This window comes from Cupressus sempervirens, chromosome 8, assembly GCF_028749045.1.
Source record: "Cupressus sempervirens isolate cs-2001-9-10 chromosome 8, ASM2874904v1, whole genome shotgun sequence".
Lineage (NCBI taxonomy): Eukaryota > Viridiplantae > Streptophyta > Pinopsida > Cupressales > Cupressaceae > Cupressus > Cupressus sempervirens.
Genome location: NC_143125.1, coordinates 760,018,403 through 760,045,305, shown reverse-complemented (window position 1 = coordinate 760,045,305; position 26,903 = coordinate 760,018,403). Strand labels below are relative to the sequence as shown.

At 34.4% G+C, this 26,903-nt stretch overlaps 1 protein-coding gene and 1 pseudogene across 1 annotated transcript; both read right to left on the bottom strand.

Moving 5' to 3' along the window:
- Window positions 1-377: 377 nt before the first annotated feature.
- Window positions 378-1,107, bottom strand: LOC149544646 (uncharacterized). Its single transcript, XM_089796421.1, has 2 exons — window positions 709-1,107; window positions 378-565 (listed from the first exon to the last, which is right to left on the bottom strand). The coding sequence occupies exons 1-2, from the start codon at window positions 1,028-1,030 to the stop codon at window positions 549-551; spliced, it is 339 nt and encodes a 112-aa protein (XP_089652547.1). The 5' UTR covers window positions 1,031-1,107; the 3' UTR covers window positions 378-548.
- A 22,875-nt stretch (window positions 1,108-23,982) lies between these two features.
- LOC149544645 (putative protein phosphatase 2C 26 pseudogene) lies at window positions 23,983-26,306 on the bottom strand (annotated as a pseudogene).
- Window positions 26,307-26,903: the final 597 nt, after the last annotated feature.

Below are 26,903 nucleotides of genomic sequence, written 5' to 3'. Positions count from 1 at the left end.
GCGACAGTATGATACTGTCTGCTTCTTCATTTTTCCTTGGGCTTCTGATAGGTGCCATGTGGGTTTTTTAACGAGTCACAAATTTCTTAGCTGCTATATTAACAATGTTACCTAGCTCCTATATTAACAATGTTACCACTTTTATGTTAAACTATAGTTCTATTGTTACTTTACACTTCAAATTTCTTAATTCCCCAAAAAATGATAAACCTTCTGTACTTTTTTCCTTTTGTAATAATTTGAAGAAAATATAATTGTATTTTTAATTTAATTAGCTAGGCTGCTCAATATGGTCATACATATGAACAGAATCTTAGTGCATATTGCATAATCTTATCACATTATGCGCAATGTAGCTGTAAAGGCCAAAGTAATCTGAAGCTTTTTTATTTATCTGTAATATATAGAGGAGAAACATTACAAACAGTAATATAGAGTAGAAATATTACACTAAGTAGTACCCATTAAGTAGCTATTAACAGAAGGTATATGATCAGCCTATGATCATCCTCCTCTGTCTTCATTTATTCCCTACAAAACATCATTGTTCAAGGCAGAGTGTAAGCTGCAAAGAAAAACAAGAACATATTGTGTTATTATCAAAATAATTTAAACATCATACATTAAGATTTGATTTAAATAGTTAATGTTAACTTACTTTTTTCAAACACTAATAAACAAATCCAAAATAGGAAAAAAAAAAATCACCTCCACACTTGTAGCCAACAGGCCTGTTCTGAAAGTTGCAGCGCTTCGGGATGGTGATGGCTATTTCAGGCTTTATTCCTGCCTGCTGTGCAACTTTAGAGAGCATGACAGCACAGAGGCACTCCTTTTTGGTGCTGAGCTTCTTGATTGAATCACAGCATCCTGCTGAAACAGGGACACTCTGGTCTTGTGCTGCCTGAGCACATGGTGCCATTGCTAAGGCTGCCTTCTCCACTGGAGTGTTTCCACACTCCCCATTTCCATACACAGCCACTATCAGACCCACCAAAACCATGAAGAACATAGTCTTTGCAAGAGCCATTATGATGATGTTGATTAAACAAAACAATTCTCTTATGACGCCAATTTAGACTTGTAGCTTGATTAGTTGAAGTGAATGTTTTGGTATTTTCGTTCAAGTGCTGGTATTTATAGGAGGGAGTTGGATAGTAGATTGAACTAAATTAATATTTTGTATGTGGTGAGAAGGGGTGGCGGTGGAGTGGCACTGCAAGATAGCAAGTGGGGATTCCTTAAATGGAACAAGTAATGATGAAGAACCCATTTTAAAGGATGAATGGCATTGCTGTAAATATACAATTTTAGGAATGCCATCCATCATAGATATGAGGACACGTGCAAACGATCGTATCTTTCTCCTCCATTAAGACAAATCAATAAGAATGCCACTATGATGCGCGACTTGCCACCACCGTCTGCAGTCACTTCAAAATTTGGTTATATGATGACGCTAGCTAATGAAATAGCCTTGTGCACTCACCTACTAGGGCCCAAAAAAATACATGACACATTTAGAAAAATTGAAAGCTATGAGACCTTCGTCCCCAGAGCCCCCAAAAAACAGAAATAAGAAAAGAAACGAAACATGCAACAAACTTACCTACCGTACCCTAACTATTATCTAACCAGCTAGAAGGACCCCTTGACTGGAATTTGGAAGTAACTTTCCTTGTCACCTACTTCAATTTTTGACACACGGTTGGGAAGAAGAAGGCCTGAAATCTCCATGTCGTCATTGTGATAGTTGCATGATCTCATGATGTTAAACTATGATCTCAATAATATATAATTATATTATTTTCAATGGTGGTAGAAACAATTATTGTTTTACCTATAAATTATATACAAAATGACATGGAAAATATTTTGTTAAAAAAAATTGTAAATTAATTTATTTAGTTAGTTATTATATATATATATATAATTATATATTATTAATTAAAAATTATGTTTTATTATTAAAATTATACTTTAAAAAACTTATAGTTAAAAAAATTTGTGATGTATAAAATTAGTCATAAGTGTATTTTATACAACTAATACAAATTTCAACATATTTTATTATAATATTCTCTATTAAAAATAATTTTAGAAATTCTTTTAAAAGTGATGATATATTTATGTTTACAAATTTTAATAGTTTATACAATAAAATTAATATTTAAATATATATATTTTAATTTATGTTTTAAAAATACAAGTTTAATTCTAATTAGTATTTTTTAAAATATTAATTTTAATATAAAAACATAAATTAAGAAAATTTAAAGTTTACATTAAGATGATCAAACAAAATATATATCATCAACTTCAAACTAGTTAATTAAGAGGGAGGATTGTAACTAGTTATTTTTTGTGTTAAGCTCAAGTAGACTAGAACCCAAGACCTCCCCACATGATTATTGTTGTTTTGTAGGCTCTTGAGTTCTAAAATTCATTTTGAATAAAAATGTATCAAACATATTTTCTTATTCTAATAAGAATTTTGACCTTTGTGGATATTATGTATTTGAAAAACAAAATTCCTTTAGGTAGTAATAAAATTAATAATTGAAAATTATTCACTAAATACATTTAGTCCAATGCATATAGAATTAATTGAAAATTATAGATATTTTTTATATTAGAAATAAGGAGATCAAAAATACAAGAGATCGCAGAATAACAGAGTTCAGAGGCCAAGCCTCACACCTTCAAAAATGAAGTTTATACAACGAAACAACAAAACAAAAACATAGACCATGACACCAAGAAAAGCACAACAACCTAGGTGTCCACCCAAGCCATCCAGCCCAAAGGGCCATCCATCCAAACCACACTATTCGGATCTTGAATTTGATTCTGCATGTAAATCATCTCACTAGAAACATTGTGAGGTCTTCTTTTAATCTCTTTGCTAAACCTACTGAAGGTTTGAATGAAAGCATGTATATTATCCAGGTGCAGCCTCCAAAAAAATCCATTATTAACCTCATTAGCAAAAAAGGTAGTATGATCGTCCTTGAGCAATCTTTTGAATTTAGCCTTGTTGATTTTCATGGTCATCTGAATCTGCGAAAAAATTTTAAAATGTGTGAGACTTCGAAAAACCTCAGTAAGCATTCTAGGGATATTTTGAAACCTTTCTTCATTTCTGCACTTCCAAATTTGCCATAAAATGTTAGATGAGGTAATATCCCAAAACATATTAACATCTTTTCTAGCATTAGAAATAAAGCCGGTAATAACTTCAAAAATACTGAAATTAGAAGGGATAGAAATACCAAACATTAACCAAACCTCTTTGGCAAAAGAGCACTCAAAGAAAATATGCTTTCCCGTTTCTGGGGTTCTGCAAATGCTGCAATAGTTAATATCAGAGAAAGAGTTCCTAATAGGCAGCTTATTGAGAATAAGTAACCATTTAAAACATTTAATTTTAGGATCAATAGAACTATTCCAAAGATAATCAAAAACCTTCATCCAAGAAGAAATATCCAAATTGGTATACCAAATATTGTTAATATGATTGATGATATCAACATTATAATTTAAAATAGAATAAATATTCTTTGCTTTAAGTTTGGAGATGATGATACCATCAGGCCATTTTATCTTCAAATAACTAGTAGAGTCCACATGACACAGGGTAGGGATATCTTTACTAGCTTTAACAATCATTCTATAAGTCTTTTTATGAGATTCGGGAAGTTTAAATTTATTCTTTAAAACATCCCAAGGGATAAGTCTGTCCATTTCAAAGATATCAATGAATTGCTTAATTCCAAGGTTAGTCCAATACTTAGCCGAGCACCCTTGGGTAAGAGCAAGGGGTTTATTACCAAGCTTAAGGTTCCACCAAATGGATCTTTCACCATGGAGGGTTTTATTATCATAGAAGTATTTGTTAGTGATGAATTGCCTAACATGGTTCCAGGCTTTCCAGATGGATTTAAAAACTGCCGAGCCTTGAACAATAATAGGAAATTCACCACAAATGAGATCAGTGAAAGGAAGATTTTTCCAGAATTTAGCATTTTTAGGATATCCCTTCTCAATATTATTACGAATCAAAACTTTCCAAGGAGCATCTCCCTCTAAGGCATGAAAGATCCATTTGGAGGCTAAAGCAAGACCATGAAGACGAAGATCTTTCAACCCTAGGCCCCCAAGGAGTTTATCAACATGACACCAATTCCAATTGACAGAATGCAATTTTTTGTTGCCCTTCCCATCAGACCAGAGATAATTTCTAATAGCTTTCTGGATTTCCAAAACTTGGTAGTCATTAAACATCCAAGCGGAGGCATAATATATATTGTAAGAAGACAAAATCTTTTGGCAAACTTGGATTCTTCCAGCAAGAGATAGAGACCTATTGTGCCACTTGTTCAGCTTAGTATGGATCTTATCCTTGACCCAACCCCACATCTCTTTTAAAGAGGGATCAACAGAGAAGGGGATACCCAAATATCTGACAATTTTTGAGGGACCACCCCATTGGAAATCAAATTTACTAAACCAATTAGGAGGTTGATCATCCCAACCAAGACAAATAGATTTGGCATGAGATAATCTAGCTCCAGAAATTTTACAGAAGAAGTTAAGTTTATTAATCATGGCAACAAAATTCTCTTCAGAGGCTTCATGAAACAAAGAAGTATCATCGGCAAACTGACAATTTATAATCTCCTTATTATTAGGAAGGATAATTCCTTTAACAGCGGGGGATAAAGTGTTGTCCCTAAGAATATAAAAAAGAGCTTCAGAGGCAATAACAAAAAGAGCGGGAGCAAGAGGGCATCCTTGTCTAATTGATCTTCCCAAAGGGAAAGGGGTAGACAGCGATCCATTAACATCAACTTGAGCATAAGCATCCTTGAGAAGGGTTTTGACAATACCACAAAAGAAAGATGGGAAACCAAAAGCCTCAAGCATCATGATAATAAAATTCCACTCAATTCTGTCATAAGCCTTTTCAAAATCCAACAAAAACATAGAAACATTTTGCTTAGTATGTTTGGCCCAATTAAGAGCTTCCCAGCTAGTAATGAGGTTCTCTAATATATATCTACCCTTCACAAAACCAGTTTGTGTGGGGCAAATAAATTTGGGGAGAATGGCTTCAAGCCTAGTTGACATACACTTAGCCAAAATTTTATAAGAAACATTTAACAGAGTTATGGGCCTCCAATTCTTAATAAGGGATTTATCACCCTCCTTAGGGATGAGTTTAATAATTCCAGAATTAATATCCCTACCCAGGGTTCCAGTATCGATGGCTTCATTATAAATATTAAATAAGACTTTGCTAATCCAATTATTGTTAGCCTTGTAGAATTCCACAGGCAGCCCGTCAGGCCCAGGAGCTCTATCATTACTAAGGGAATTGATGGAATTCTCGATTTCCTCAAGAGACAAGGGCTGCTCAAGAATAGAAGCATCCTCAGCCGAGATTCTTTTAGGAATAAGATTCTTACAGTGATCTCTAAGGGCCCTAGCCTCCTCAGTATCCTCCGAAGTAAAAAGATTTTTATAAAAACCAACAAATTCATTCTTGATAATATCAATATTAGTAGTTAGATGATTGTTAATAAGCAGTTTATCAATAGACTCCTTAACTTGCTTTTGTTTAATAAGATTAAAGAAAAATTTACTACCTCTATCCCCATAATGTAACCAATGGGCTCTTGAACGAATTCTTGCCCCCAGAGCTTTTTGATGTTGATGTTTTCTGAGAGCATTCTTAGCATGGGCAAGCTTGTGACAAAGATAAGGATCATCCGGGCTATTTTGGATATCCATTTCAGCGTTATAAAGATTATTATTAAGCCAGGATTCCTTAAATCTATAATCTTTGGCCTTCTTTTGACCAATAGTTCTTAAAAAATTTTGCCAGGCAGAGACATCAAGACTCCACCTACGACAATAGGATAAAGAGGGAAAATGAGACTCATTGATGAGTCTTATAATAGAGATTGCAGCAAGAATGTCATTATCCTCCAGAAGGCTAGTATTGAGAATGAATTTACGGTTAGAGTGATTTCTATAGCTAGGTGAGCAGCCGAGATTAATAGATATAGAAATAGGATGGTGATCTGAAAGAGTGGTAGGGGCGACAAGCACCAAGTTATTATTCTTATCCGGAATCACAGAAAAGAAATTGCTATTAAGATAGAATCTATCAAGTCTAGAGTAGATTCTATACTGACCCTTCTGAAAATTACACCAAGTAAATCATAGGCCAGGGTTATTATTCTTGCTTCCCCTTAAAGGATCAAAAAGGGATTTAGTCCTTTTAAAGTTGTTCCAAGTTAGTCTTTCCTGCTCTTTCCAAGAGAAAGGGAGACCTCCCATTTTATCTTCTTGAGTTTCTATCATATTGAAATCACCTCCAAACATCCAGGGAATGTCAGCAAGTGAGCTGAGCCAAGACCAAAACATACTCCTTTCCATATAATCATTGGCAGCATAAATAGAACATATACCAAAATCTATATCATTATGATTAAAGATCAACCAAATAGCTCTATTACAAGGTGAAAAACCAAAACTTTTAATTTTAGGTCCCCATTTGGGGTTGAGCAAAATCGCCACTCCTCCTCTACCCTGAGGGTGATTAGTGGAGAATTTGATAGCATCTCTCCAGATAAAATTAAGATTGGATTCAAGATTGAATCTAGTAGACTTAATTTCTTGAAGCATAATCATATCAATATTGTTTCGAGAACTGATAAAGTTCTTAATAACAAACTTTCTATCAGGACATTCCAGTCCTCTAATATTCCAAGAAATGCAATTCATTGAGACAAAGTTAGAGAATTAGACGCCTCAACACCCACAATGTCCTCCATAGGAGAAGCATCCTCAAAGTCAATTTGATTTTGCTTCTTATTGTTCTTGTTTTTGTTCTTGGATCCTGGAGGTCTTCCTTTCCTTCTAGCAGTGGGGATATCCTCATTATCAGACATAGAAGGGGAAGGAGCCTCCAACTCCGGAGACTGATTATTAACAACAACAGGGGCCGCCGGAATGACTTCAACTATGAAATCATCTGAGATCTCTTGAAACACTTTCACAGGGGGGTTCTGTTCTGAGGAAATGTGATTGGTGGTAGCCTTAGGAGCAGATGGAGGGGAGACAGAGGGATTAGCCTTATCTTTAGAAGTCAAATTAGCCACTAAAGGAGGGGATACAAAAGGTATATTTGGGGGCGAGTCTTTTTTACTCGACCGATTCTTCCTTTTTTTTGTAACAGGTTGAAAACCATCTGAATCCACTATGCTGGTAAATGATGCATTTTGAGCGAGTGGTGTTTGAGAGGGATAGGGGAAAGATTGTGAGGGGGCAATTGGGGAAGGCATAGGATTAATTTTAGCAGAGGAAGGGGGAATTGGCTGGGTAGAATTGGGGAGGTTAACAGGATTAGTATTCTTTTGGGTTTTATTTCTAATAATTGAGCAATCTTTCCTAAGATGCCCCTCTTTTCTACACAAAAAACACGCATTCAAACCTCCTAGGGTTTCCACAGGGCAAGAAACTTTCTCATTAACTATAGAGATGTTAATTTCTTTGGGTAAATCCTGACTAGGCTTCAAAGCAATAAGGACTCTAGCATCTAAATGAGGGACTAAACGAGCAGAGTCATCCATTCGTAAGAATTTTCCTAGGGGTTCAACCAACTGAGGAATAAAACGCCACAAAAAAGGGGGAATTTGTTTAATGAGAATCCATCTTGGAGCCGAAAGAGCAACCACCTCATCAAGGTTAGCCTCCGCATTCCAAGCTAGAGCCCTGAATGTGGTGTTGCCGACTGTCCAATACTCTTTTCTTAGCACAGCCTGTTGAGATTCATTATTGATAAAAAATACAACAAACAATCCTTTCTGAATCTGCCTACAAAAAGAAATTTGATAGCCAAGCTTTAAGTTCCAATAATTATGAAACCAGTCATCTAAGAATTTCCTGGCAGGCACTTTATCAATTTCAACCGCAGAGAAGAAGATGGCAGTATTTCTTAATCTATCTTTTTCCTTAATAATCTCATTTAACATTTCAGGGTTAGGGGTAACATGAAATGTAGAATGATCCCCAAAATGTTTACCGATTGTTGAGATTTCATCTTGTGCAGGTATGGCAAAGCGAGCACCAGAGGCAATTGCAGGAGAGGAATTAGCAACTGCTTCCAGAAAAGATCTCGGTTTATTCCTAGGGTTTGAACTAGGTTTAGGCATATTGTTAGTAGAGTTATCAATTGATTTTGAAGAAGACACATTAATGCTACTGGGTTTTGAAGCAGCCGAAAAATAAAAAGGCGTATTAGATTTAGGGTTAGAGATTAAGGGCGGATCACACCTGATTTCTTGTCCGTTCGTCGCATCAACACATTTACCAGCTGCTACCTCACCAACAGCGAAATCGTTCTGAATTTTGGCCTCGGACTCTATTGCCTGAGCAACATTTTTCAGCCTAAAACCTTGTGATGAAGATCAAAAATCGTGTCATCGACGTCTCTATGAATTGGATCAACCCTCAATTGAAGCTCCTCGCTCAGGGCGTTATTCGATCTGCTACTTAGCCCCTGTCTTGAAAGAAAGGGCCCTATACCAAAGGATGCCATCGTTTCTTCGAGGTTTTTCTCAGAACTCCATTCTGTCGGAGGCTTCTTTTTATTATTCGTCTGCATCTTTTCTGGTCTTTTCGCATTTTGCATTTTCATTTCGCATTCCAAACTTTCGACTTTTTTTGTATCCTCGCATTCCAAACTTTTGACTTTTTCTGTATTTCGCATTCCAAACTTTCTGATTTCCGTTTTCATTCGCATTCGCAGGAGTCCGATCTCATTCGCATTCGCAGGATTAATTATAGATATTTTGTCTTCTTGATTAGTCATTTTTCAAGATAAATTTGGTTATATTACATGAGGAAAAATCTAAAGTTTTCACCATGCTTAAAAAATTAAATCCTTCGTTAAAAAGGGTATTTATACAAGAATTGAGGTTTGAGATCTAGCAATGGAAGGAAATAATCGTCTAGATAATTTGTTGAATTCTAGAGCATCTAGGTCTTGCTAGCTAGAAATATAGTTCATATACTCCTCAACATAATGGGTGGTGAAAGGATGAATTAGAAAATTGTAGATAGAGTAAAAAGCATGTAAAGTGGTTCACATCTTGATGGATTCTTTTAGATAGAAGCTAGGACTACTACTTGATTTGTTGAATAGATCTCCTTATAAGGCTCTTGAAAGAACATCTAAGGGGCTTTGGATAGGTGATAAACCTTTTGTGTCACATGCAAAGGCATTGGCATTTGGTTGAGTTAATATTTCTATGTAGAAATTAAAAAAAACTAAGTTGGATCCAAAAACTAAAATGCACATTTCAGTTAGATGTGGAAATAATGTAAAAAGTTAATAAGTTTTAAAACATTTCTTCAATATCGCAGCAAGAGGAGCAAGATGGAAAAAGTATAGTTTTATCAAACATACAATTAAAATAGAGATAAAAGTTGTATCATTATCATTGTTAAACATGTAATTTCATATCAAAGGATAAATCCCATTTTACATGTAATTTTAAATAAAAATGGGAATGTCCCTTCAAAGTAGTGTAAAATGAGGCATGTCTCATGATAAATCTTGTAATAGGACTTTTGTAGGATAGAAATACCAAGCAATACTAAAGGCTTTTCTTGTCTCATTTCTTTTCTCAAGCACCCGCAATGAATGAATGATATTCTAAAATTATTATTTATTTAATAAGAAAATGCATTAGCCTATGATTTAGCAATAAAAAAAACTTTCTTCAAACAATTATATTTTCTAGAGATGTGATTTTCAAGGAGCTCGGTATTATTTCTGATCTTAAATGTCTAAATGAAAAAGATAAGGAAGAAAGAAGACATTTTGAAAGTAAGTAAGAAATTGTACCTCAAGAATAAATAATAATAAAATTATCATGATTCTATTCTTAAAAGATCCTCAACACAATTATATCCATGTTTAATATGTGGATCCAACTAGATTTTCACTATAAATTTTATATAATAGGTATAGATGACAAACCTAGATCGTACAAGTTATTTTTACATAGGATACTTGGTCTTGGAAACAAGTCCTTTTGGAGGAGATGATGGCCTTAGACTTGTGTGAAACCTTGAATCTTGTTCAATTTTCAAGGGAAAATCTTATAGGTTGTAAATTTATATTCAAAAAGAAATTCAGAATAGATAAATTATTTGAGAAGTGCAAATCTAAATGTGTGTGTGTGTGTGTGTGTGTGTGTGTGTTTGTGTGTGTGTGAGAGAGAGAGAGAGGGAGATATTTCATACTAAATGCTAATGTTTCCCTTCGAGATTTATAACATGGATTAATCTCCTCATGTGTTCTATAAGTCTACTAGTTGTATAAGGTATTTACATGTCAATCTTTTGGTGCAACGCAAACCCTAGCTTGTAACAAGTGTTATTAGAGGTTGGTCACAAGTTTGAATCTCCTTAGGTAACACTAAGGTGGAACTTTTTAACTAGTTCCCAATGTTCCCCTTTAGGATTTTTGACATGTCTTAACTACCCCCTATGTTTTATAAGTCTAGTGGTTGTATTAGGCATTGACCAGTCAATATGTTGGTACAATGGTAACCCTAGCTTCTGGAGAGAGAGAGAGATTCTCTCGTGCTAAAAAATTTTTTTATTAATTTATTTCATATATCTAGGTCACTTCTAATTATGTTTCAAGATTGAAAAAATGGATAGTAAAACTAGATTTTTAATAAGGACTTGGAAGACAACATTTAGATGTAATGACCTCGAATATTTGAGCTAAAAGTGATGAACCCATTAGTTTTTTATTTGAAATTTTCTTTTTATGGTTTGAAATAGTCATACCAAATGTGGTATCAAAAATTTGATGCAACTATCATGAAATTAGGTATTTTTGGAAGTGGAGGATATAGTTGTATGTATTGATGAACAAATTCTACTTTTTTGTTTTTGAATACTGTGTTTTTTTTAACAACTCTAAGAAAATGACAAGTGACTTGAAATCTCAATTTTTAGTGGCATTTGACATGAAATTTCTAAGATTTGTTGGGTATATACACAAGGCATAGAAATCAAAAAGAGACTGTGAACATAGAACTTTGCTTGTCATAAAGTAAATATGTTGATATTGATTCTAAATAATTTTAGTATGCAGGATTGTAAACCATTAAGAATTCCTTTATAGCTTAGCACTAATATGTTGTTAGATCATATGTGTCCTACGAATGATGGATGATATATCTAATGTATCTTATAATAGTGTTCTACAAAGTTTAATGTATACAATGGATTGCACTAGACTAAATAGTACACTAGTTAAAGTTTTAAGTAGTTTAATGTTTGACCCTATTACACACCATTAGAATCATGTTAAATGGGTGTATAGGTATTTTTTAAGTAAATATATATTTAATATTTTTATGTTTAATATCATTAGATTAATAAGGTCATTTCTTATTAACTCAATTCTACTTAAGCTAAACTTTAGGCATATAATAATTAATTCTTTTATTAATTATTATCATGCAACCCAAGTTTTACCTTTGACAGTTTTGATCTCCTTTATAAGGATGATCTCTCTTTGTAAATTTAATCATTCACTTTTTATTAATAGTAATTTACCTTTTTTCTCATCAAGAATGTCTCCTCTATCCTAGATCAGTGAACCTCCATTACTTTGCTCCTTTCTTTGTGTGATAGGCATTTACATGAAGGTGATTCTTGGGAGATATAGAATTGATCTATCATCAACTTCAATATGGTATTAGAGCTCTAGACTTTCATGCACATATTCTCCTCATGAGAAGTTTGGCTCTGGTTTTCACATCTAGTTTCTATAGAGTTTTTTGTATTGGATCTGGGGGAACCTTCATTTCAAGAAACTTTGAGTCCAAACAAACATCACCATTGAGATTAGAGCTCCTAAAAACCTCCATTTTCATAAATAAATTATCCTTTTTGGACATTGTTGAAATCACATTGTACAACCTAGGCACATTTTACGAGATGACAATATTTTTCTAATAAAAAATCAATATTGCAAGCTTTTATATTTCTAAGCTTTTTTTTTTCAAAAATCAATCAAGAAAGCTAATGAAATCATATGGCACACATGTATTGGGAGAGCACATGATCTTTCAAAACTTGGATATTATTTTGGGGACCTGCGTATATAGGTATGCATTGAGTACTCAACCCTACACTTGGATAATTTTATTGGTCCCCATTGTAATTGTATCAGCAAATTTGGATTGTATTTTAGGTTGTGGGGCCCCTGTTAGCCTTGTGACTCCTTTCCCAGTGGCTTCATACCTATGCAATTTTTTGCAAGCCTATTTGAGATTTTGGGAGTGCATTTTTGGGAGGCACAGGTCTTTTCTTCTTTGCGTGCAGTTTTTTGATAGAGTCTTGGGTTTAAATTAAATTTTTTGTCCAAAAATTTATCATGGAGATCAATAACTTATAGTACATAAAGCTCTTTTTAATGGTCACGATGTCCTATTTTGGGGTGTGTGTTGCTTCTTGTCAATAGCTCATGATTTTAGGTACCCTTTTTGGGTGTACATCACCTTTGCAGGTCAAGTGGACTATGGCATTTTTGGGGAAAATGCCAATGTCAATGCCAATATTGGCGGTCCCCACGTGTTTCATTTAGGGAGTACACATTTGTTGGGATTATTCAAACAACGATCTTTTTTTTGAAACTTTAGCATTCTTTCCTTAACTTCGAGCCCCGCCTATCTTTTTTGGAGTGCATGTTTTCTCCACTGCACATTTGGATTGTACTCCACATGACTTCAGGCTATTGTTCGCTTCTTTTTTTTGTCATGGGCCATTGATAGGGTGCCATGAGGCTTTTTTTATGAGCCACAAATTCCTGGTTTCTTCTATTGGCAATATAGCAAAGATAGCAAGGTCAAGGGTTGTCATTTATGGCAACATATCATTCTAGAATAGAAGGCAGGAGTTACCACTGAAGAATTTGTGATTAGAGATAGAAAATTGTCTAATTGTTAGACAATTTTGATATTAGTTCAGAAGCAACTTCAGGATTGCAAAGTCTACAATGGAAATCAGCATGTGCATAGTTAAGGACATGTGGAATCGAGTGTCATGATGACATACCTAAGTGAGAAAATCAATACAGTCAATATGGATGAAGTTATAGATAAAACACTAGTAAAAGCAGTAAACTCAAAAGACCAGAGCACAATAGAAATAAAGGAATAAAGTCTTAATAAATTATTTTGATCACCAAATAATTACTTAATAATTTAGTAGGGATGACATCCTAGATGTTTACCCTAAGTTATTATAATGTGTGTAAGCATCAAGCTGACTGCACAAGTGTTTTATGAAAGAAATTGGTATAATTAAAGAGTCACTACTTTTGAAGTAAGGACAGAGTGAGGTAATGTGAATGCAAAGTATATTATGTATATGTGACCTGAGTATGTGATATGCAAACTTGTATGAGAAATTTATGATGTGAGTTCTAATGTAACATCAGAGATATGCAAAGTACAGTTCAGTCAGCAAACAAGAGGTTATTGTATCTATCCTATTTTGTTTAAGGCATTGAATTGTATAATTGCATGTTTGGGCAGTGGTCTCTTCTTGCATACATATGTAATTGTAATACCAAGTCCTAATAGGGTTGAAGAAACTCCTAACAAGGTTGAGGCTTTTAACATGCCCTAGTCTTCTAACAAGGATCGAGACACTATATGTAATTAATAGACTCCTAATAGGGTCAATATCCTTAATAGGATTCTTTTGTTTAGCGGATCATTTTGTGGGCATCATCCCCATCGGGGTTTTCCCTTGGCCAGGGTTTCCTTAGTTAAAAAAAATATGGTGTTATGAATTCTCTTTGTGTATGGTTTTATTTACAGTTCAACATTATTCGTTTACTGCCATATGCATGTTGAAAAGTAATTAATAATATCCAGTTGTGGGAAAAAAGTTTATAGAATGCTGATTCAACCTCCCTCCCCCACCTCCTAGTATTATCTATTTCTAGCAATTGGTATTAGAGCCTAGTTACTCAAAAGAATCTTAACAACTTGAGTAAGATCCCTATGGATATGGACCAATTAAAGAGGAATCTTGAAGAATCCCATGAGAAAATTGATCTTCTTACACAAGAAAGAGACAACTTGAAAGAAAGGTATGAAGATGAAAAAGATTATATTAGCAAACTGAAAGATAAGATTGATTATCTAAAATCTAGAAAAGAGTTAAAAGAGAAGATGGGTGAAAATGATAAAGTAGCAACCCTTAAGAAAGAAAATGAGATCTTAAAACACAACTTGAAAATTGTTGAACTAAAGCTAAGGCTAAATAAAAATGATAGTAAGATTGAACTAGATCTAAAATCATGGAATGCAAATCTAAGATCCCATATGACTCAAGTAACATTTGAATTAGATTCTATCAAAATAGAGCATGCAAAATTAGATAAGTACAATACCATTATGAAAGGAGAGTTAACTTAGGCTAAGCAACAATTAGAGAAGCTTTATTCTAGTAGTGAGAAAATTAATAAACAACTACTCTTTTAGAGATCTTCTTATGATAAGACAGGTCTTGGATATCTTATTGTTAGGAAGGAACCAAATCTAGTTGTTGAAACCCTTAAACCTAAGGAAATTTATCAAAATAGGATTGAACCAAGCAAGTCTATAGAAGTATCTAAATAGGTTGAGCAAGTAAATCAACCTAAGAAAAGTGATAAAACAAAGAAAATAGAAAAAGTTGAACCACCTAAGGAGGATAGGTATGAATTCAGAGCTCGATGTTTTATATGAAATGAAGTTGGTCATATGAAAGAGATTGCACAGGTAATTCTTTTAAACCTATTTGCAATTTCTATCATTATAATTATCATGGTTTTGGAAATGAAGTAGTAGATTGTAAGAAACCTAAGTTTGATAGTAATAATAGAAATAGTAGAATGTGTAGGGATACTAACCCTACAGGCAATGAAAGAAGGAGATCACAAAGCAAATCCAATGATGAAGAAAGACCTAATGGAGTGAAAAACCAAGTTGTATGTTACAAATATCACAACTACAGACACATTGTAAGGAATTATAGAGCACTAGATAATCAAAATGGAACTAAACAAAGAAGGAATACACATGTATGTTAGTTATGCAATAACTTTAGACATTTAGCAAGATTTTTTTGAATGGATAGAAGGAATTTTAATAGGAATCCAAACTACAGAAGGAACAATAATAGAAATGACAAAAGAAATGATAATAGTAGCAATAATAGCCAAAAGGAAGTACTTAAAGAGAATGTTGAAGAATTTAAGGAATCATTTTTCAAAGAAAACAATCTAGAAAGTTCACATAGAGTTTTAGAAGAACATTATTTTGATGCACCTAAAGAAATAATGAAATCAGTCATTGTGTGTGATTCATCTTATTTGAATTAAGCCCTTTTTTTAAATTGAAGACAAAGCATCAGAAAGATGGAATAGAAGTTAGAAGTTGAGTTGAGAATTGTGAAGTTAACACGATGTAGTAAAGATTATAAGGAAGCTCTGGTTAAGATCGCAAGTCATTTGGTAATCGCATGAAGGAGAACAAAGACAAACAAGTTTACTGGTTAAAAGAGTAATAGTTTTATGAACTTCGGTATATGTGAAATTAATGCAAAGTTAAAATCAAAAGATTTAAGGGATGCAAATAAGAATTTGAGTACTACTCGATTGTGTGAAGAGTTAAGGAGAAATCCAAAGTGATTTGATAGTAAGTGAAGGAAAATTTGAAGTATTCAAGATGTGAAGTGAGAAAATCCCTAGTTATGCAAAATTTGGGTATTTTATAGAGCTTTTGAAGTGTTTGAATCTGTTCAAATGGAGTATCATACTATTAGTGATGTAAGTGAGAGGCTAAGGTATGTGTTGAATAAGCGCCCTTTCATATCTCAAGTAGATGATCCCTTATGAACATTTTTGCAAGTTTTGGAAAATGTTCTACATGTAGAAGATATTAGGTCATAAATTCATTGCAAGTTTGAGAGTATTGGAGACAATGACATTCATAAGGATTTAGATCTAATGTGCCAAGGAGACTTTCATTGAAATAAGAGTTCACACACATGAAAGAACTAAACATAGTAAATCATATGTTCTATACAAATTTCAACAACCATGAATGGAGTAGAATCATTATGAGCCATATTCATGAAGGAATGTTTTGGGTTGGAGATGTGTCTATCATAATTGACAATGGCATGATTCATAGGTTAACTAGTTTAAGTAATGAAGGAGAAAACCACATCAATGAGAATAATGTGAAGAAGATTGTGGAAACCAATCTAAATACCAAATCAAATGGTAGGAATATGAGGATTGACCTCAAAAGAAAATAGATGTGAAAGTGATCAGCAAGATCATTAGTTTATATAATGAATCATAGTTCAAGATTGAACTCAATACTTGCTAGATTCTTACATACAACATACTTTATGATAACTAAGAAAGAGAAGATTCATATGAGTGACATTCTGAGGCATCAACTATTGGACAACATAGATAAACTAAAGAAGACAAGAAGTATGATGTTTAGGTTTGAGTGACTACTGATACACCTATTCTTCCAAGTTATTAGGAAATTTCGTGGTATGCTTGATACGAAATGTGATAACAACAACTAGTGCACCATGAATTTGGTGACATACCACCACCTGAAACAATCTTAGGAGAGGATTGTTCAAGAAATTTTTTTTAAATGATGAAAATATTTCAAACTATGATGAAATAGATATTCAAAATACCACCCTCACAAGTGGAAAAGTACAAAGAAGACATATGTTTCATGTTGAAATAGATGTAACTTGTATGGAGGTAGTTGTGTCGAGGGTTATGTTCATAGACCCTATAGACTATGAGTTGAGTGAAGATGTAATAGAAGGGTTTGTGAAGATCATACTCAAGTCTAAGAAGGACAAAGACACTGCTAGATGGGGAACCTATGTAGGGAAGATTTAAAAAAATAGAGAGAAAGCTCTATAGAAAGGAGATTAAGAAGAATGTTTAGAAGAGAACTAAATTAATTCTCAAGGAATTTAGAATGACCAGATAGGAGTATGAAGAAGTGAAAGGTGTAGCCTTGGAAATGAAGGCTAGTGGATAGTTTGAGGTGTTTTCTGCCACACCTTTAGTAGTAGTAGGACCTTCTGAGGGAGTCATCATAGAAAATTCATCTTCATAGATACATGTTGTGCCCTATGTTGCAATTGCACAAGTACAACCTACTCAAGTCAAAATTTAGAAGATTAAAGAAGAAGTATAGATTGATGAGGAGAAATCCACCACTCCTCTAACCACCAAAAAGTCAAAAAGACTTGCCGAGGTTAAGGTTGAAAGTATAGAGTTCACAAGAAAGAAAAGAGTCAAGCAACAAGCCAAATGACCTAGCAAGGGAAGAAAACCTCTTAAGATTGTTGAATATGAATCAAAATATTTAGAGGAAGAAGAAGAGACTGGGGACAAGCCCATAGAGAAGGTAGTAGGTAAAGCCAAAACTTTCACAAGGAAGAAGGCATGGAAACCCAAGGTATAAAACCTAAATTTGGGTATGTGCAAGATCACGATGAACCAAACTATGGCCTTAAGTGGTAGTGAAAAAATAGCAAATCAGGGTTATGTTAACTTGACACATAATTTTAAAGTAGTTATGGGCTCTTTATCAAAAAGTTGTAAGAAAAGAATTTGTAGAAAATTGAATGTAGTTTCTAAACTACTAGGCCTTATCTAGAGAAAAAATTATTTGATTTTTCAAAATTTTAGATTTTAATGCATGACTACCAAAATTTCAGGGCCAAAAAATAAAAAGTAGGTGTATGTATGACCACCTTGATCAAAATTAAATGATAATATTTTTTAATATAATTATAGATATAAAAAGTAGACACATGCCTAGATGTGATACATATTTTTGGGTATTTTTATTCCAAATAAATAATTAAATATAGATTTTCTACTATAACTTTTTCAAAATAAAAAATCTCCCATGTCTAACCACCTTAACTAATGTTTACCGTATGGAGTAAATAGTTTAATGCATATAGACAAGAACATGTAACACAGTAGTACACCTTTTATTATTTGCATATATGCCGAAGAGATTACATAGTGCTTCCAATGATAATTACCACAATGATCCAAAGTCCATTTTAGATAGTGTACATATACCATTCCGAAGGGGTGACTCAACCATTGCACCTATTCGAATATAATCAATTATACTTGTCGGCTACATAATAATTACCGACTACATGCTAATCTACCCATTGGCTATTTTATAACTTTATTGACAAAATCATCCCCCAAAAAATAAAATTCATCTCTAGACAACAATTACAAAATATTCACCCATGCCACTTTCTCTACTTCCAACTCCTGGGTACACTGAGCCGAGTGTTGTTGAATTACCTTCAACTAAATGATTAGCTCCTTCTGAGATCTCTATGCATCCACCAAGAAAGCTTCACATCCAACACCTACTCCAAGTGCCTCAAAGTGTATCACCCCTCTTGAAAGGCTTGCTCTAGTGCTCTCTACCTTTGGTACATAGACACTCCATGCCTATAGTAGCTCCAGGTCTCATCAACTGGTCATACTTCCCGTGACTGATAGTTGAAGTGACTAGGGTGTATAGGGGGAAACACCCCATTAGGGTTGAGGGAAAACACCCCCACGAGGTCCTAGGGCAGCACCCTAGGTGCACTTCCTGTCCCAATATAGTGTGGGGTGAAGGGACAGCGCCCCTACTGCCAAGACCAAATTAGCACTCTCAAACCCACACAAAACTCCATAGAACACACCTTTTTTGTGATTTTCTTCTGATCCCACACTCTCTTTGGCAACTGCTTATGTTTTACTACATTTTTATGTCTTTCCCTTCCCTTGGGTATTATGTGTTATTCATTCTGAACATTTTTTATTTGTGTTCTTTTTTTTTGTGCTCCTTATATTTTGTTGCTTACCTATAAGTCATATGGTTCCTCTACATACTATATATTGCTTTGTCATGTACAATGCTCTCTATTAATCTATGACTTATTGCCACATGGTCTATCCTATATTTTTCGTATGGTATTATTTCTCTAGAGTCATCATGTGGTACCTCTGCATTTTTCATATGGTATTTTTTCTTGGAGTTTTCATATGGTACCTCTATATAGTTGTCTAGCCTTTCATATGGTCTTTACTATGTCTCCATATGATAACCTCTTCTGGCCATCTGTACAATTACCTTGTTTAACTATATGATGTTGTCTGGCAATGTGTATCTCCCTCTATGGTCATATAGTGATGTTGTATTCCTGTCTGTATGGTACCATATAGTACCCTAGCTGGTTCATACGGTCCTTTCCTAAATCTGTATGATTGCTTTGTCTAGGCCATACAATACTTCCTTGCCTACTTCCAAAAGATTGTATGATGGTAGCTCCTTTCTTGTACAGAGCCTCCAGTCTGTACTATATTTTTCCTTTGCCCTATGCTTCTCATATTGTGCACCTCTAGGTCTCTTCCTACAAATTTCCAGCCATACAATATATTCTTCTCTTCTCTACATGGGTCAAAGCTCTCTCTTCTCCCAGTAGTATTTTTTTGGTTCAATATCATCTCTGAGGTTCATGGTTTGTACTGTGGCCTATTCATAATTTATCAACTTATCTTTACCGAATTTATGGACTAGTGTTTCATCCACCTGTGCTTCTCTTTCCTTTAGTTCACTATATTCCTTTGGGAACTCATTTCATCCTTTTTCTTCTTTGATGACCAACATGTTGTAGTTTAGGAAGAGTTTGTAATCCTCCATCTACTAGTGAAATAGTCCATTTACTAAATCTAGATCATCCTCATTCAACCCTTCTTCCAATCTCAATCCTCCATTTTCATCAGGTTCCATTCTCTTCTTCCCCTTATCATCCCCTCCACCTTCACCTTCAGAATCCAACGACGTTGCCTCCTCACCTACCATTTGTGTGTGTAAATCAATAATAAAATTTTGTCCTTTTCTTTCCATTGATAGTGGTTTCTTCTTCCAATCATGCTTAAACTTTGCTTTTACAAACCATCCTTGACCCAAAATGGCATCATATCATGTTCTCTTCAATGGGATGATGACAAAATTGACTAGGAACAGTTGTGTTCCAATAGTCACTAGTAGTGCCATTAGGACCTCGAGAGGTTTAATGTCATGCGGGTCTGCCATTAGTAATTGGAATGTGGGTGGCCACAATGTCAGATGTCCCAACTTCTTCCAAGTATCTTCTAATATGATGTTTATGCCTGAACCGTCATCCACAATTGTGTCTAAAAGGATCATTCCTAATATACCCATCTCTATGACTGCTGGATGTGAGGGCTAGTAGCATTGAGTCTACTCTGCTTTCCTTTTCCCTTCTATGTTGTCCTAGTAGTTTAGTAGTTGAAGCGATGTTTGTGAGTGTTAGTCAAAGTTGAGGCATTATGAGCTATAGATCATTTATTTTGACTAGTACTTCAGTTTGTAATATCTACCTTATAATGTTATGTTCTTCCCAGTTCCTCATAGAGGTACCTGCAGTATCCTTTATTTGTGCTTTTTTTGCCTACATCCCATTCTCAATTTTTGCCCATTCTTCTTCTAGTCTCTTCTTTTCCTCTGTCGAGTCTAAGTATAGTTTTACCTATTTCTATGTGATTATTAGAACTTCCTCTTCATCTGCATCAATGCTAATCAAATTCACTCCTAATTTCAAGCACTTGGCATCTTCATGATCTCTAGGACTGCACTATCTGCATAACAACTTTGGTGTGTTTTTTGATGAATAGTTTCATGTAAACTGGCCCCATTAATTGCATGCTCGACATTGAACCATCAGGTTGTTGTTCGCATTATACTAAATTTGGGTGTGGCCCCCATTATTATTTTTGGTAATATTATTTTGTCCTCTTCTATTATTTTTGTACTCACCCGAAGTGGCACCATCATTGCTTGTGTTTCCACTCCCTCCTAGTGCAGAAGCCTCCTATGTTAGGAGCACTTTTTGATGTCCTCTTGTTTTCATATTGAAGGGACATTCCTTTGTGGAATGTCCCATAATTTGGCAAATATCACAAAGCTAGATTTTAGGGCAGGATCCCTTCGTGTGATCTTCTATCTTACATTCTACACACCATAGCTCATTTTCCTTTGTCTCATTTTACATATTCTTAAATTCCTTCATCATTCTAATCATATCCTTCTTGAGAGCTCAAACCTTCTTACTATCCTTTTCATCACCACTGCTACCTTCTTCCAAAGATGAGTCATTTGAGTCGGATGAGCTACTTTTCTTCTTCTTTTTCATTTTCTATTCACTCTCTAAGTCCATCACCTGATTGTATGCTTTGATGTATGACAATGGCAGCACAATCTTCATTTTCCTCTTTAACTTTGGGTGTAGTCCTTCAATGAACCATCTATTTTTCAGCTTGTTTTTCGGCTTACTTTCCATTTTATTTACTAATTCTTTTAGTTTTATAGCATAGACATGGACTATTTCATTTTTCCCCTGCTTTGTGTTGAAGATTTTTGCTACTATCTCATTGTTGTCTCACAACAATTGAAACTTGGTGATAACCTCCTTTCTAACTACTACCCAAGAAGTTAATTTTTTGGGATCAGTGTTGGCAAATCAATCAATTGCTACACCCCTCAAAGTTGTTGAAAATTTTCAAACCCATTCATCTATGTCAATTACACCATTTGTCATCCAAATTGTTTTGCATGTCTTATGGTATCTGATTGGATCAATCATTCCATCTTCATTAGACATTGGAAATTTTTCCTTTGGTCTAGCCATTATTGTTTGAGGTACTTTTTGTGTACTTGTGTTTTTTTACACACCCACATTATTCTAAACACTCGTGCTATTTTGGACAATCATTTTATTTCCCATAGCCATGTTATTTGGTGCAGAAGGGTCTTTGTTAAGTGAAGTTGTCTATTTCGAGATCGTATCATGGGAGTTCACTCCACACTCATGCTCTCTCAGCACTCCAAGTTGTGCAATTTAATTCCCTTCCATCTAGATTCTCTTCCCTTAGTGTATATAGGTTAAGAAATTCCTCCTTGTTTCTTCTACCAAATCCAATCACTGTCAAGTCTCTTCCAATAATTCATCAGTGTTGTGGTGTTCGTCAGCAATCTGTTGAAACCTCTGTCTATGTTTGGCCTGTTGTGCCAAAATTAAATTCCCTTGTGCGATGTATATTCCATCTTTATCCTTTAGCTTATTCTTATTTTTATTTAGCTAATTCAGCATTAGTCTTCATTCCTCTGCCTTCATTCCAAGTCCATGGGGCAATAGCACCAAATATTTACTGTATGGGGTAAATAGTTTAATGCATACAGACAAGAAAATGTAACACAGTAGTACCCCTTTTTTATGCACATATATACCAAAGAGATTACATAGTGCTTCCAATGATGATTACCACAATGATCCAAAGTCCATTTTGGACAGTGTACATATACCATTTCGAAGGGGTGACTCAACTATCATGCCCATTTGGATATAATTAATTCTACTCATCGGCTACATAATAATTATCGACTACATGCTAATCTACTCATTGGCTATGTAATCTCTTTGGTATACATGTGTTGGTAAACAGATTGTTCTTTTCAATAAACTCCCAAAATGCCCAAATTTGAAAGAACAATTAGATGCCAACAGTTGGATAATCTATCATGGGGTTGATAGATTTCCTCTAAATTGAAAGGTACAGCTCCCTTATAGAATGATATGCAATGAATTTTTTTATTTCCTAAACTAACTGGGTGTGTTCTTAACCTAAGAACAGAAGAGGAAAAACCAAGTTAATCCTAGGAAAGACTAAATAAGGCAGATTTTAGATGTTAAACCTAGCCAACTTTGAGAACTCACACATCCTACAACTCCCCGAGATTGGTAATGCAAGAATTTTGTTAATTGTGAAAATGAAATGACATGAAATTAAACTGAAGATTAAACATATGGATCCTTGCAATGGGAACAAATGATAGTACTTTGATCTACCACCTATTCACCACTTGACTAAGAATGCAAGAAAGTGCTCAAAACTGGCCATAACAATACTCCGACTGAGAATAATCAGGAAAAATGATGCCCAAATATTATGATTCATAAAAAAACCTTCCTTGTTTTAATCACAACAAATATAATACTCTAATTACATTTGCTCACAATCTATAGCCAAATCTATTACAAAGAACAAGATAGCAATCTAAGATGCATGGATGAAAATGCAAAAACTAAATGCTCTCCCCTCTACTCTAGTTCTCCGATTGTATGCAAAAAAAGTAGAACCCCCTTTTCTTTTCCTCAAAAAGATCTATCATAAATAATTTCTCAAGTGATCAATTGATTCTTTTATGACCATTTGGTTCCTTTTCTTCTTTCATTTGGTAACCATTCAATTTGTAACTAATTCTTGGTCTATCCACATGACTTGTCAACATTTCATCTTATTCAATCTTCCCATTACATGTTATCTTCATCTTTTATTATACATGTTTGATGAACATATTATAAGAGAAAAACTATTTTAATAAAACCATCAAACTTTTCCTTAGGTGCATATGCTCGGTTCAATTTAGATAACTAAATCCAAATGTTGAGGAATGCTCTTTTTAATGCAGATGACACCTATCCAATTCCCTTTTCAGTCTTTTGGTTTTGCCTAGAAATAATTTACCCTGTTATTGTATAGCCAATGATTTTGGGTGTACATAAATCTATTCTACCTAATTTTTGAATCATGATCTTCATTGTACAGCTGGACACCATGAACTGAATATATATATATATATATATATATATATATATATATATATATATATATATATTTATTTATTTATTTATTTATTTGGCTTCATCATCAACACAAGTGTCAGTTCATAAATTGGGCTTCTTCAATATGGGTAAAGAAACACTATAAATGGATTCACTATCTAATTATCGAAATGAACAAGTGTCCACTCAGTTCTTCATATCCTCTATTTTATATGTGTCTTCACAATACAGTCCTTTTTTTTGCAAAAGCAGTCTTTTTAGAATGGGATGACCTGGATCCTTGGTTGCTTGCCATAGTAAATATTGATGCTGAAATTCCTTGTTTCTCAAAATTTTAACAAAAATTTTCTTTGGGATGGATGTGTCCATAAGGTTAAGCCATGCTCACAAGACAATGATATTAATGTTGACTGTGGAGAAAAAGTTAGCACAGAAGATCGGCAAGTCATACTCAAGCTTAGGAAACACTGCAAAATCAAAAACCTTCATTGAATCATCACCACTGACTAGCAAACTTCGTAGGAACTGGACTTTAGAAGACTGGAATGCCTCAGTACGAAGTGTTGTTTTTCCCTCTATAGCTACCATATTTCTAAACTTATCGTGGTGAGCAATAGGAGGTCTGGGGTTGATTGAAGTAATGATATTTGCAACGACATTCAAGATTTTGGTGCTTCTACTCATTGAGTTCTTGGTCATCCTCATCTTCAATTCTCTTTATGCAGAATGGGATCCATGACTCTTGTGATCCTGCAAGCTTCCACTATCGATCAACTTATATCTCTGGGATTATGGGCACTATTGGACGAATTCAAAGCTCAGTTCCTTTGCAGGGTGCTTAGCAAGAACACACTCAAGATCATCATTCAAAGCTAGACCTTGACCATGAAGTTCTTCATCTGTTTTTATGTTCACAAGTTGTGCCACTTGCTATTTGTAAGAATGGCACTGTTCCACAAGATCTACAATTACTTTCTGCTTGAGACCCTCTTTTGATTTTGGATCCAAAGCATTTAGCTTCTCGATTAGAACATCCATAATACCATTAACATTTCTAATCTCTATAATGCTTAAGGGTGAAAATTTGAAATTTTTGGTTGATTGAACTGCCTCAAGCCTAGAATCTGATGATAGGAGCACTTGGTCTATCCTCAGGGGTTGGAAATTAAAACGTGTAGTCAAGATCATTGACGATGACATCTACATCACCAACATGATCCAATGCAAATTATCAATGTCAACTAGTTTCAATTTAAATATCAGTCATACGACCTTAATTCTTGATTAAATAGGCTATGCTCTTTTAGCATTGTAACGAAACTTGTCAATGAAAGCCTGCATGATAGCCCTTGCATGCTCATTTGATTCAAAAGCTTTTGCTAATTATGGAGACAGTCATCTTGAATTCTCTCAAATGTATCAATCCTCCTTGTAAGCTATTAGCTTTTGTCCATGTAAATGTAAAATAATTGTAACCACCATGTTCAAAAATTCTCTTGCATGTGAGATGTCAATTATAGTTTTTGACAATTTTAAAAGATATATTGCTAGCCATGAAACTGCATGTAGATCGAGGTGATTAGTGGGTTCATCGAGTAAAATCAGATCAGGTTCTATGAAAAAGGGCTCATGCATTGACCACCATCCCCACTATCACAGTAATATCATCCAACTTGCCTTCTGCAAGACAAGAAGATTGTAAATTTCATTCCAAGTAGCTTCTTCCACACTGGAATATCATATCCCTGCGTTCTAGCCTCTAAATACTAAGGTGACTCAAATTTTCTATCCCTTGCATGTGTGCTTGCAAGATCTCTAATGCATGTGCTACTTTTTAACAAATTCTGCATTAGAACCTTGATACCTACTAACCACACTCTCTATTTCATGGTCAAAAACATTATCAAAAGCCCATCTGATCCCAGGATAACAATGTCACCCTCCATTATATCAGTGTTGTACACCATTGCATCTTTATATGTCTAGCCAAAAATCTCAGAATTTAATTGGAAAGGGAAATCAAAATAATGTTCTTGTCAAGATGTAAAAAATATTATGTGGCCTCTTCAAAAGATCTGGAGTCCATAATCTCCAACATTTGCAATTTTAAGTGTCTCATGTTTTTCCAACCTTGCAACAATTATTGTAGCTGAACCAGTCGAGCAAGTTTTTGCATGTTTCTTTTGCAATAGAGATTGGGGATCGCCATTCACCTTATCATCAAGGCTATATGATATGTTAGCCATTAGTTCCTTAGGAAAGATAGCTAGATCTACATTTTCATCAACCCAACTAGAAACACCATCAGCAATGGCAAGAATACCCCCATTATAGCTACTAACAAATAGTACATCTTCTCCACCTTTATCATCCTTATTAGGATGTGAAATGAGCTGTGTGCCAACAATAAATGATGGTTCCAACATCAACTAGACCAGATTTGATGACTTTAACATTGTCTTCAAGATATTTACGGTGCTTCCTAACATTCATGGCTCTTTTTCCCAGCACCATGGCTGCTACCTTCTCCCATCTACTAGAGTGTCCTTATCATATTTATCTAGAGCATTTTCAAAGCTTTATTTGTTACAAATCCCAATCTAATCCTGAAGTGATCAAAGTTGGAAATTTGCATTTTGGGTCTTCAAACCAATTCAACCTCATAAAAACATGTTAGAAAAATTTAGAGACACATTAAGGGAATTTCTTTTCATGAGAGATGGCTTTTGAAGATTAAAAATTGGGGGATTGGAAGTACACCTACAGCTGGCTGTGAATGGGGATTATGTGCTGCAAAGTACGTAAAGAATCAAGAATCTCAGGTTTTGCAGAGCATGCTTTATCCATTGGGCTACAGATTCAAACCAAAAAAAAAAGGAAACAACAAGAAGCTACGTACAAGGAGGGTGAAGGGGAGCAAGGAAAACTTGAAACAAATTAGGAGAAAATTTTAAACTATTTATCGAATATGGTAAACAACTAATTGAAAACTTTATAAAATTAATTTTTCTTTTTTTTTTATT

Coding starts and splice junctions, on each gene's coding strand:
- LOC149544646 (XM_089796421.1), bottom strand. CDS start 1,030: ATGGCTCTTGCAAAGACTATGTTCTTCATGGTTTTGGTGGGTCTGATA.